The sequence below is a fragment of the Halichoerus grypus genome, chromosome 10 (assembly GCF_964656455.1).
Source record: "Halichoerus grypus chromosome 10, mHalGry1.hap1.1, whole genome shotgun sequence".
NCBI lineage: Eukaryota > Metazoa > Chordata > Mammalia > Carnivora > Phocidae > Halichoerus > Halichoerus grypus.
In genome coordinates, this window is record NC_135721.1 from 115994541 (window position 1) to 116006655 (window position 12115).

The 12115-nt window shown below is 52.7% G+C and overlaps 1 protein-coding gene and 1 long non-coding RNA gene across 2 annotated transcripts; one reads left to right on the forward strand and one right to left on the reverse strand.

Annotated features, from left to right (window-relative positions):
• Positions 1-591: 591 nt before the first annotated feature.
• On the reverse strand, positions 592-11503 carry LOC118530755 (fer-1-like protein 4). The gene is made up of 12 exons (XM_078057136.1): positions 11373-11503; positions 10507-10613; positions 10293-10430; positions 10082-10197; positions 5840-5967; positions 5471-5641; positions 4913-5066; positions 3550-3635; positions 2310-2408; positions 1993-2116; positions 1184-1483; positions 592-904 (listed from the first exon to the last, which is right to left on the reverse strand). The coding sequence occupies exons 3-12, from the start codon at positions 10312-10314 to the stop codon at positions 722-724; spliced, it is 1383 nt and encodes a 460-aa protein (XP_077913262.1). The 5' UTR covers positions 10315-10430; positions 10507-10613; positions 11373-11503; the 3' UTR covers positions 592-721.
• LOC144379283 (uncharacterized) lies at positions 1439-3608 on the forward strand. Its single transcript, XR_013442021.1, has 2 exons — positions 1439-1505; positions 3205-3608. It is a non-coding gene; the product is annotated as an uncharacterized LOC144379283 (long non-coding RNA).
• Positions 11504-12115: the final 612 nt, after the last annotated feature.

Genomic DNA, 12115 nt, shown 5'->3' on the forward strand with positions numbered 1-12115 from the left:
GAAAACTTTCTCCTGGATGTGAATGTGGGCAGACGTGAGGTTGGTGCTGCCATCCTGCAGTTCTGAGGGGGGATCCTGTCTACAAATGAGCTAGCCCCCAGAGGGCAGCAGAGCTGAGCCCAGAGGCGGAGAACCAGTCCTAGTGACATCGTCTGAACCCTGTGACAAGCTGCCAGCTAAACCCCGGGAATTGCAGCTATGCCGGCTCCCCAGAATCCCTTTTTGCTTAAGCCAGCTTGGGTTGGGATTTCTCTTTGCAACCAAAAGTGTGCTGATGTGCTTACTCTCAGCGTTGAAGAATAAACAAGCTAATGACGTGCGCAAAGTGCTTAGCTGTCACGGAATGGATGGCAGAAGCCATAGCAGGTTAAGTGAAAGGGACCCAGTCATTGTCAGGAGCAGGCGCAACAGGTGGGCTGCTCAGAGGGCATGACAGCTCAGTGGCCAGGACTCCTCTTCCTTGAACTTCCTGCCAGGTCCCGTTCTTCCTCGGGGCAGCCTCCCACCCCCGGGTGACTCCCCAGCACCTGTCACCCAGGAACATTTCGGTTTTCCGCCCCCTGTATTACCACGTACAGCTACGTCCAGGCGTCAGAGGGGAGGCACAGGTTTATTCAAGGAAAGCAGTGAACTCAAACAGCTCGTGCCGGTGAGACGGACTCCCCAGGAGCGGGATTTGAGGGGCTGGGGTTCCGGGAGGAGGGTCCAGGGTCGGTTAGGGTCAGGGCCGGTGGAGGGGGCGGGAGATGACCTGGCTGATCTGGCCGGGCATGGTGTAGCCGACCAGGAGGAGGAAGACGGTGAGCAGGGCCAGCAGCAGCAGCGGCCCCAGGATGCACCAGCACCGGCGCCAGATGAGGAAGAGGAAGGTCTTCAGCGGGTTCACAAACCAGCTGAAGGAGGTCTTCGGGCGGCCGCGGGGGGAGAGGGGGGAGAGGGGGGCGTTGGAACTCCGAGGAAGCCCCTGGGCCGCCCCGGCTCGAGCCCCGCCTCCCGTGCCGCCCCCTCACTTGGGCTTGTCCAAGGGCTCGGGCTCCTGCCGCCCCTTCCCCCCCGGCCGCTTCTCCGCCTCCTCCGCGGTCAGCAGCTCAAACTCTGCCTCCACCTTCCCCTAGAGAAAGGGGGAACAGAGGCGGCGCTCGGAGGTGGGCTCAGGCCCGACCCCCGCCCCCGCCGCACCCACCGTGAGGATGTGGACGTTGCCTCCGGGGTCTGTGAACGCCAAGTCCTCCGGCCGGTCCTTCCTCCTCTTCCTCCGCCTCTTCTTGCCCGCTGGAGCCTCCCGCTGCTCCCTGGGCTCAGCCTCTGGCTCCCGCAGCTTCACCACAGGCCACCAGCCCCGCAAGCGGCGGCAGCGAAAGAGGTTGCACCTGGGCCCGGCCCCGTCGCGGGCCAGCCGCACGGAGCAGAGCTCGGGGCCCTGGGCCCCCCCGCACCATGTCTGGCAGCTGCAGCTCCAGGGATCCTGCAAGTCCAGAGCCCCCTGGGTTAGGCGAGAGATTAAGGTGTGTCTGGGCCCCGGGGGAGGAGGCCGCACAGCAGGACTGTGCCTCGGGGCATCAGAAGCACAGCCCACGCGTCAGCAGCTTATCAGAGCCTGGCGAAACGGCCAAGGATGGGGCCAGAATGCCAAAGCAGGGACCACGGTGTCAGAGTCCAAAGTGACCTTGGATCGGGGACTTTGGGTGGGAATGGAGGTCACTGCTCTGGGCTAAGTTCAGTAATGAGGCCAGAAAGCCAAGATTAGCGACCTAGGGTCTGAAACCCAGGATTCAGGGCTGGGTTAGAGTAGGGAACCATGGGCCAGAGGGTCAGGGGCAACGAGGGCAGAAATTGGGGCCCGGGGATGAGGCAGGAGGAAGGCCAAGCCGTACCAAGAAAGTCGTTGGCGGAGACGCGGTCATAGTCCCAGACCTGCAGGACCAGCACCGCGGGCTGCCGGACCTCGGCCTCCTCCAGGGCGAAGGGTCCGGGCCTGCGGCGGACGCTCACCTCCCGCTCCGTGGGCAGGTACTCGAAGTGTAACACGAAGCGCCAGTTGAAATTCCCCTCCCCAGTCAGAGAGTTGAAGTGAACGTCTGTCTCCTGCTTGTCATGCTCCAGGCCCTTCACCTGGCTGCAACCAGGGGAGAGGGGCAGGCGGAGCGCTGGGCCCGGGGCACAAGGACCCAACCCAGAACCCAGCTCTCCCCCAGCTCCCAGCACCCATCCTGGGCCTAGGAGACAGGGCTCTGGCTCAGCCCAAGGCCCCAGCGCCTGTGATCTCACCTTAGTCCACAGCCATCTGCGTGGGCGGCCCACAGGCTCACCTTGTCACATAGATGTCACTGGACAGCTCTTCAGTGAGTGGGTTCACATCATCCAAAACCACGTCCTCCGTGTTCCAGATGATGACTCTGAGCTCATAGCTGGGGGATGTAGTGGAAAAGAGTTTGCAGACTCTTGAGGGGGTCCTGACAGGGGCTGCAGGAAGCAGGAAGGACCTAGGCCATGGCCATCATGTTCACTGAGCACCTCCATGTGCCCAGCTGGGTGATCAGGATGTTTGTGGGACTTAAGGGGATCACCCCCACCACAGCAGATGGTACCAGGAATGGTCTGTTGACCAAAGCTGGGCTAACTAGTTTCTCCCATAAATTTGGAATCCGGAGCCTGAAAGGTTGAGTAACATCAGACACAGAGTTGGAGCCGCCACCAGCCAGGGTGACATGCAAGCTGCAGTTCTAGGGTACAGGGGAGAGAAAGCCAGTCTGCAGCGACATGTGGGAGGGGAGGGAGACAAAGTGGGGATGAGAGCGAGCAGTCCCTGAGGGGCAGAAGGAGGGGCTCCAGCTTTCCTGTGCTACCCCAAATAGCCCTGTCCTTGGCTGTCATGGGTTTTCCGGGCTATCTCGTTTTCTCTTGCCCACCAGCAATTTCCCCTCATTTGTTGATAGCACCGTGATTTCCTGTTGGTGAGCCCCCCCCTCCGACCCCCACACTGGCAGTCTGTGTGATTCTAGTGGGGAAGACCCACCTCCCCCTGGCTCCAGAGGTGGCGACACCCCCTAGGCCATCACCCAGGACTGGCCAATCAGCGTATCCCAGCCCCCCAAGCACAAGGATTGGTTAAGGGATCAGCATTCGATGCAAGCTGATCCGAGGAGAGTCAGCCCCGAGACTTTTGCTCTTGCCAGTAAAGACGTGTTTATTTTTCTGCTCAAGGAGTCTAGCTGGTGAGATGTAAGCCTGGCACTGTTAGCGCAGCCACCCTGCCCCCAGACTGCAGAAGCCGCCCTGAGAGTGACAGCAAGGAAAGCGGAGCCCAGAGGGAGAAAGTGACAGATTGCGGACAACATCTGAAGTATGAATCCCCTACGCACAACTCCACTCCGACGAGCTCAAGTCCGAAGGGGGTTTATTGGTATTTAAGCTCTTTTGGTTACAAGTGACAGAGCCCCTCCTCACAATGGCTTATGAGAAGGAAGGGAAATTAATGGCTCACCTAACTGAAAAGCCTGGGTCACCAGCCTGTGCCTGTCCCAGGGGAGGAAGGGTCAGAGCGCTCACCTGATTGGCTGTCGAGGCTTGATGTCAACTGGGGGTGGGGCAGGCACATGGCGGGGGAAGATATCGATCCACATGTGAAGGGATCCCTGGGAACACAGGACCAGGCTGAAGGGTCCCACTGAGGACCCCACCTCCCCTGATAGCCTTGTGGCTAGAGGCTGTTGTCCTGACGGAGGCAAGAGCTGGGGTCAAGAGGGCACAGTCGGGGAGATCCCGGGGTGGCAGGTGGGGGGTGCGGGCGGGAAATGAAGGTAGAGTCTGAAGTGGGGGTTCCAGTGCTGAGGTTAAGGATCAGGCCCTGGAGTGGAAGGTTGAGGTCAAAAGTAAGATCTGGTGTTCCCAAGGTCCAGATCCTAGGGACCTGGTGTTGAGGTCAGATTGGGAGTGCCAGGTCTGAGCCTTGGTGGCCCCGGGGTGGGGGATCCTGCAGGGACAAAGTCAGGGGTGGAGGTATGGAGTCCAGGATGGGGGTCTAAGACTGGAGTGGGAATGCTGGGGACCAGGATCAGGAGCCAGAATCGGAAGTGGTCAGTAGAGGTCTTGGGGAAAGGGCATCCCGAGGGCCCAGGGTCCAGGAGCAGGTGGGAGTCCTGGGGTTCTGGGGTTGGGTGCTGAGCCCTCCCTCGCCTGCAGCAGCCCTGGGCTGCGGGGAGGGTAGAGGGGCCGAGTTTCCACGTGCTCAGGCACCAGCTGGATCCCAAGCTCCGGCCTCTCTTGCAGCACCAGCAGCGCGTGCGCCTCCTCGGGGACCTCCCTGGCCCCCGGGGGCCCCCCCACCTGCAACAAGAGGTGCGCAAGCTTGGCTTCTGCACACTTCCCAGCTCGCCTGCCTTCCTCCCCCACCGCTCAACCGAAGTGCATAGCTGAGGGAGCTGCTGGTTGGGACGAAGCCCATGGGCTGGGAGGGCAAGTCCACAAGGCACAGAAAGTGGGGAGATGCTTCTCTAACAACTTTTCCCAGTGAAAAGCCAGCAGTCGAGGGACAGTGGGATTGGAGGGGCCACGGCTTTGCGAAGACTCTTGTTTAGGGACAGACCACCAGCCATTTATGAGGCATGAGCTCAAGTCTGCAGCCATGTCTTGTCATATGGGACCCCCTATGGGCCACCCTATGTTCTGGAAGCTTGATTAGCTATGCCTCTGAGAGGTCTGCTTTGACTTTTTGAGGATCATGCTCACCTACAAAGACCATTTTCTCCCCTCCATCCAAGAACCTCGTCCTTACTCAGCCAAACTCCCTTCCTCTGCTTGCCAAAGGAGACAGGCTTTTCTGGGGACACACTAGAGTAGGCCCCAGGGGCCCCCTGTACCTTGTTTAACCATCTTGCTCCCTCGGGGTTGTCCATCAGAGAGGGGCTGGTACCTGGGGGCAGGGTCTCGGCGGTGTCGGAAGGACTTTGCTGCCCACCTTGACAGCCCCGGCTCGGCACTCGGGGCCGGAGAGGCCACAGCGTTGGCACAGCCCCGCCAGGATCTGCGGAGGCCGGAATGCATCCCGCCAGGCATTGTACCCATCCCTGTGGGCAGAAAGAGAAAAATGCCTCAGTTGGGGTCAGCATATGGACACAGTGGGCACAGGGGCAGGGATGGGGACCCCTGAAGACATGGGATCCAGGAAGCAGATTAGTCCTCCCTTATGGTAACCATGAAAACCGAAGATGTATGCCACATACTCCAATGGAGGAAATACTGGTGTTACCTCCAGTTTTGCAGCTGAGGAAACGGAGGCTCAGAGAGATCAAGTGACTTATTATAAGACCCCAAATCCTAAGCCCAGGTTTTGACCCACTATGCTATATGGTCTTGGTCATGGGGAGTTCCCCTTCTATGAAATCAAAGGATCTGGACACACCAATGGGAATGTAAACTTGAATGTCGTTGGTCAGACTCAGAATGGCTCCTGAGGGTCTGTAGGACTCACACGTCATACTGGGAGGCCAGCCCACAGTTCACCCTGTGGTGGCCATAGAATCGGTTTTCCAGGTCAATGTGGGTCTCCCCGATGAGGTCATTAAAACCCACGAGGTCATGATCAAACACAGCCACAGTCAGCTCTGGCTCGGCAGGGAAAGAGACATCGAGCTCCAGGACCCTGGCCAGGAGGGAGAATGGCTGAGGACACCCCCATGCCCTACGAGGTGGTCTTGTGGGGGCAGGGGCTCCAGGGGTCTCAGCAGCCTCTGTCCATTCCCGCACCATCACCACGCCAGCTGCCTGAGTGGGAGCCCTGGGGCCCCCGGGGTCAGAGGGTAAAGGCGCTCCCATTCCCAAGCCCAGGGCCCAGCCTCACTCTCCAAAGACGGGATTCAGCTGCTTGGGGATGTAGCATTCCTTGGTGTCCCGCAGCTCTCGGCCAGCACTCACCACCACATAAGGGTCTGCCTTGCCGTTGAGGTCCACAGGAGCCAGATTGGTGACCTAGGGGGACAGGAGGTGGGGCTGAGAGAATTGTCATGGTTGTAACCCAAGGTTACCCTTGCTGGACCAAATCTCAGAGTTAAGTGTAAGCAGCAAGTTACCAAGGAGAGATCTCCCACCATGAGGAATTAACTGAGAGGTTCGACATGACTTTTATTTTCTTTTAAATTAATTATGAAATGTTTAATGTGGAAAGATGTATAGGGCTTTAATATTCAAATCATAACTTTATTATTCACTTTTCTTTTTTACAATGATAAAGATATTTTAACTAATATAAAAATAAATCAATGACATGTGTGCCCGGCTTAATAAAGAAAACACTACCAACAAATGGAATCCCCTTACCTGATTTAATTCCCTCTTCATCCCTGAAGTAGCCAGAACCCTTTACTTGAGGTTTAGGACTCACACAAAAAAAGTGAAAATAGTTTTACTACATGTACACACATCCCTAAGCAATATACAGCACCATTTTGCGTGTTTTTTATGTATTACACTTACTTCTCTGGTTTGATAACTACATCATTTAATAAATACATAACAAATTACTGAAGTATAATTTATATACAGCAATATATTTTTAGTGTTTACACTCCTATCTGCAGTGGTATGAGCATTCCAGTTGCTCCAAATCTTTAGCAACACTTGGTATTGTCAGTCTTTTTTATTTTAACCATTCTAGTGTATGCAGAGTGGTAGCTCACTGTGGTTTAATTTGCATTTCTCTGATGACGAGCCATGTTGAGCATCTTTGCATGTGCTTATTCACTTTGTGTATGATAACTCACTGCCCAGGGCACCTTTCATATGGAAACCAACCAATCCAGAGCCCATGCTCTGAACCATCTCCTCCATCTGGCTCTTCTACTCCAGGAAGTAAGTTCCTCTGTCCTAATCACTCCAGAGCCAGGTACCAGACAAGAGACAGCGAGACAGCCCCTGTACCCAAGAGCCTGCTGGAATTATTCACACTAACCAATCCTAAGTCTGCTTACCCTGCCTTGCCTTGCTTTTCCTGCAGAAACCACAACAGAGGCTCTGGCCCTTGCATTCTCCTTTGGACTTCCCTGTGTGGCCCTGTACCGCCCAGCCCACCCCCTCCTCTTGAGGACTGAAACAAACAACAGACTATCTTTCTTCTTCTTTTTTTTAATATTTTATTTATTTGTCAGAGAGAGACAGTGAGTGAGCACACAAGCAGGGGGAGTGGCAGGCAGAGGGAGGAGGAGAAGCAGACTCCCCGCTGAGCAGGGAACCCGATGCGGGACTCCATCCCAGGACCCTGGGATCACGACCCGAGCCCAAGGCAGACACCCAACCGATTGAGCCACCCAGGTGTCCCCAGACTATCTTTCAAAGGCAATCATCTCCTGATCTGTTGGCCTTGCCATACATGGATAATAACAAAATCCTGGGTACATGATTTTAAAACAGTTCCTGCTTTTAATTTTTTTCCTCTAAAACCACGTATTTTCTTGGGAAGCTCAGGACTACATTTAAAGAGGTTTTTACATTTTCTCCAGTATTTTTAGCTTTCAGTGAGCAATGCAGGCTTTAACCCTTCAGGTGTGCCCTTCGCCTTTGAGACACAGACGCTGCTGACACTGAGCTCCACTGAGTGATGTCCTCACCCCCTTACACACACACACACACACACACACTTCAACCACTTGACTCTTGATAGCTCTTCCAGGCTTCCTGCTGGTTTGCAGCTGTAATTCTTTCCTGATTTCACCATAAGCAGAAGCTGGATTTTTGTTGTTCCCTTTGGTTTTGGATGATTTTCAGGAAGAGAAAGGGGAAATGCCCTGTTGGTGCCAACTTCCACAAACTGGGAATCATCCAATTTGCTTACTTCACCCAAATTTAATTTTTTTAAGTTTTTATTTTAATTCCAGTTAGTTAATATACAACGTTCTGTTAGTTTCAGGTGTACAATATAGTGATTCAACACTTCCATACATCACCCGGTGCTCATCACGACAAGTGCCCTCCTTAATCCCCTTCACCTGTCTCACCCATTCCCCAACCCCCTTGCCCCCCGTAACCATCAGTTTGTTCTCTATAGTCGAGTCTGTTTGTTTCCCTTTGCTCATTTGTTTTGTTTCTTAAATTCCACATATGAGTGAAATCATGGCATTTGTCTTTCTCTGACTGACGTATTTCACTTAACATTATACTCTCTAGCTCCACCCATGAATTCATCCTAATTTGTGTTGGGAGGGGCGCCTGGGTGGCTCAGTCGGTTAGGCTACCTTTGGCTCAGGTCATGATCCCCGGGTCCTGGGATGGAGTCCCGCATCGGGCTCCCTGCTCAGCGGAGAGTCAGCTTCTCCCTCTGCCCCTCCCCCTGCTCATGCTGTGTGTGTGTCTCTCTCTCAAATAAATAAATAAAATTTTTTAAAAACATTTTTTTTTGTTACAAATAATGCTAGGATGAGCAATTCTTATGTTTCCTTGTATACATATGTAAGAATTTGCCTGGGATCATATCTAGAAGTATAATTATTAGGTATTGATAATGAAAATCTTCTATTTTCCTAAATATGTCAAATTGTTCTCTCAAGCTGTTATAGCAATTTACATTCTGTGGCAGGCAGAATAGTGCGCCCCCACCACCAAGGATGTCCACCTTCGAATCCCCTGACACGGCAATGGGAACTCTGCAGATGTGGTTAAGAATCACGAGATTGACATTCCATTCTCAACCAAAGCTTCTCTTTAAATAGTTTATTATGGAAAACTGTCACACTAACTTAAAGGAAAGGGTGGGGAGATATGTAAACTGTCTGCTAAACAAGTAAATAGAAATACTGAATGTGAAAAAAAAGAATCATGAGATTATTCTAGTTTATCCAGGTAACCCAACGTAACCACAAATGTCCTTATAAGTGGAGGGGAGACAGGAGAGTCCGAGAGAGATTTGAAATTGCTACCCTGCTGGCTCTGAAGATGGAAGAAGAGGCCGTGAGCCAAGATACACAGGCAGCCCCCAGGAACTCGAAAAGGCAAGGGAATGATTCTCCCCAAGAGTCTCTAGAAGGAATGCAGCCCTGCCAACAACTTGATATAGTCCAGTAGAACGTATTTCGGATTTCTGCCCTTCGGAACTATAAGATAATACATTTCTTGGGGAAGACATTGTTTTCTATTTCCCCCAGTTGAAGCAGAAGCTGAAACAGACCATTTCCCTAAAAGGTTCCTTTCCCAGTGGGTAGACTTCCTCTGGCCCACCTTTCACTATGAGCAGAGCCCTTCCTGGACGCTGCTTCACACAAGGGTCTTGGTTGTGGCTCCCATCTTCAATAGGTTATTAGGAACCAAGGCTCAGGGTCCAGGTGTGGACAAACCTCTCAAGACAACCTGCACTTCAGGGACTGGGATTCCTGCTGCCTCTTCATCCTATGCCCATTGGGAATTCTTATTTTTCCATTCCATTGCCCATTCTTATAAGCTTAGCATTCATTTAAGGTTGTTTATCCAGCAGTTCTAGATGTATTACATCGGGAAGTTATTTCAGACCATCTAGTCTGTGATACTGCTAGAAGCAGAAGATCAAAACGACTCCTACCATCGAATTATGCACTAGGATATGCCACAGAACATTTCTTTAATTTCTGTCTTGCTCAGAATCCTTATATTTAAACCAGATAAAAGCACAGTATCTATTCTGGGGCTGGGATCGAAGGGAACAGAGCAACCCACTCATTCCTCTCAATTCCCTGAGATGCCTTTCAGGAAACTTCAGGGCCCCGCTGAGTGCTGTATGCAAACCACAGCAAGGCAAGGACCTGTATGAAGGTATTGAACGACAAGCGATTGTGAAACTTGAGATTCAGAGCTGCACTCTTCTTGGAGTTATACTCGCCATGCTACGAACTAAGGGTCTAGAACTATGAAAAAGGAGTCAGAAGACCTAAGCTCTAAATCCGGATTGTGCCATGAGCAAGCTCTGTAACCCTGGGGAGTCTCTTCACTTGTGCCTAAGATTCCCCACCTGAAAAATGAAGGAGGTAGACTCTGAGGTTCCTTCCAAATCCTTCAGTCTGTAGCTTTTCTGTATATTACCTTAGCTGGAGTCTGAGGTGGGCTGGGGTGATGGGATGCTCACCTTTACCACATGTACTCTGACCAGGAGCTTGATGGGCCGGTTCTGTGGGACTCCCCGGGAGATCTGGGGCTCAGAGAATGACACTGCCTCTGATTCAGGTAAATAAGGAAGGATCCCTGGATTTGGGGGAGACAGAAAAATCCCTGGGAAGAGAGTCTTCCTCCTACATCCCCACCTGTACTCCTTGCCTCTCTTCTTTCCCCAAACATACCTTGAACTTGCCTACAGGACATCCAGACCCTTCTTCTTCTCCATCTCCATCCTGGCCCCCTTGCCCTCGGTACAGGGGAAACACATTCAGCCAGTCTTCAAAGTGGTTAAACTCTTCCTCCAGGATGCCATTGTAGATCTGAAAGGCAAGGGCCTCAGTGACAGGCCGATGGCCAGAATCCTAGCACAATTCTCTCTCCCAGATACCCACTCACCTTCAGGGTGGCTACTGCTTTCTTCTGGGATATGGAGCCTTTGACTTCAGCCTCACCCTGACCCTGGTCTTGGGCCTCCCCATCCACAGAAATGAGGTTGACCCCGTCTGGGAATAGCAGAAATGCCACAGTTAAAAATACTGGTGTCAGAGGAAGGAGGGAGACAGAGAGCAGGAGCAAGAAAGCCAAATCTCCTACCTGACTGCCCGGGACCATCCATTTCATCCTCCTCAAAGTTGGTCTGAAATCAAAGGGCAAGTCAGAGGTTCTTCCCTTCCCCTCACCTCCTTAATCTACCCCTTTTCCAGGACAGGGAGTTGGGAAACTTCAGTTCAAGGTCCAGCTGTGCGAACCACTTGCATTTTCAAAGCTTCAGTTTGTCTAGTCCTGCGCTGCCCCAGACAGTAACCCCCAGCTACGTGTGTCTAGTGAGCACTTGAATTGAGATGTGCCGTAAGTGTAAAATACACACCAGATTTTAAAGACTTAGTATAAAATAAGAATGTCAAATATCTCATTATTAATTTTGTATAATGGTTCCTTGTTGAAATGGTATTTTAGATATGTTAGGTTAAACAAAATATATTAAGATCAATTTTACCTCTTTCCTTTTACTTTTTAAAAAATCTGTCTACCTAAGAAGTTAAAATGACATATGTGGCTCACATAGTTCTGACAGCACAGCTGTAGATAATAGAGTTAGTAATTTTCAGCTTCCAGAACTGTTACGAAGATGAGAAGAGGTATCTAATGAAGAGCTCTGAAAAGCTGTGGAGCATCTCACGCCACATTTCACGAGATCCTTCTTCTTGCCATTTATCCTCCTCAACCTCCAGCTGCAGCCCGGGACCCGCCCCTGCCCCCACCTGCCCCTGGAGCTCCTGCAGCGAGGCGTAGTACTTGGACCACCAGTCAAGCTCTTCAGGATCTGGGATGTCCTCCTCCAGCTCAGGGCCTTGGTTCAGGAGGCTCCCCAAGGGGAGCTTCTTCAGAGGAGCCTAAGGGAGAGAGAACTCAGTGCCCCTAACCCAGCACCACCCTAAGCCCCGCCAGCCCCTTCTCCACCCATCTCCCAAACCCCATCACCTTCAGAAGCCGTCTGGACATCCCCACTTCAGCCAAGAAGGGATCCAGGGACTTCTGTCCTGGGAGAGGGGAAATGATACCAGGAGGAGGTCACGTGAGTAGAAGTCAGACTCCCTGGAGCCATCTCAACCAGGAACCAGAGGGGCTTCTGTCTGGTGGCCCCTTACCTTGTGGTCCCTTGAGCACTAGGTCCCCTGTCTCCTCCTCTTCTCCTTCCTCCTCAGGGGGATCCTCATGACCCCGGAGTATGAATCGCACCATGTGGGAGACAATATGGGAACCGACAAGCACGGTGCGGCCAAAGGCCCGGCGCTCAATCACCAGGATGCTGAGCGGGGGCTGCAGGTAAGGCTGCTTGGGCAAGTCCTGGGGTGGGGAGAGAGGAACTGGGTCTCTGAAGGCCTGGAGAGGAGGAGAGGCAGCAGCAGGGTCTGCCTTCTCAGCTCAGCTCTGCCATAGCCTCATCGTGTCATATCTGGCAATGACGGGGCCTGTTTTCCTGGCAAAAAGGGACACAATCCTG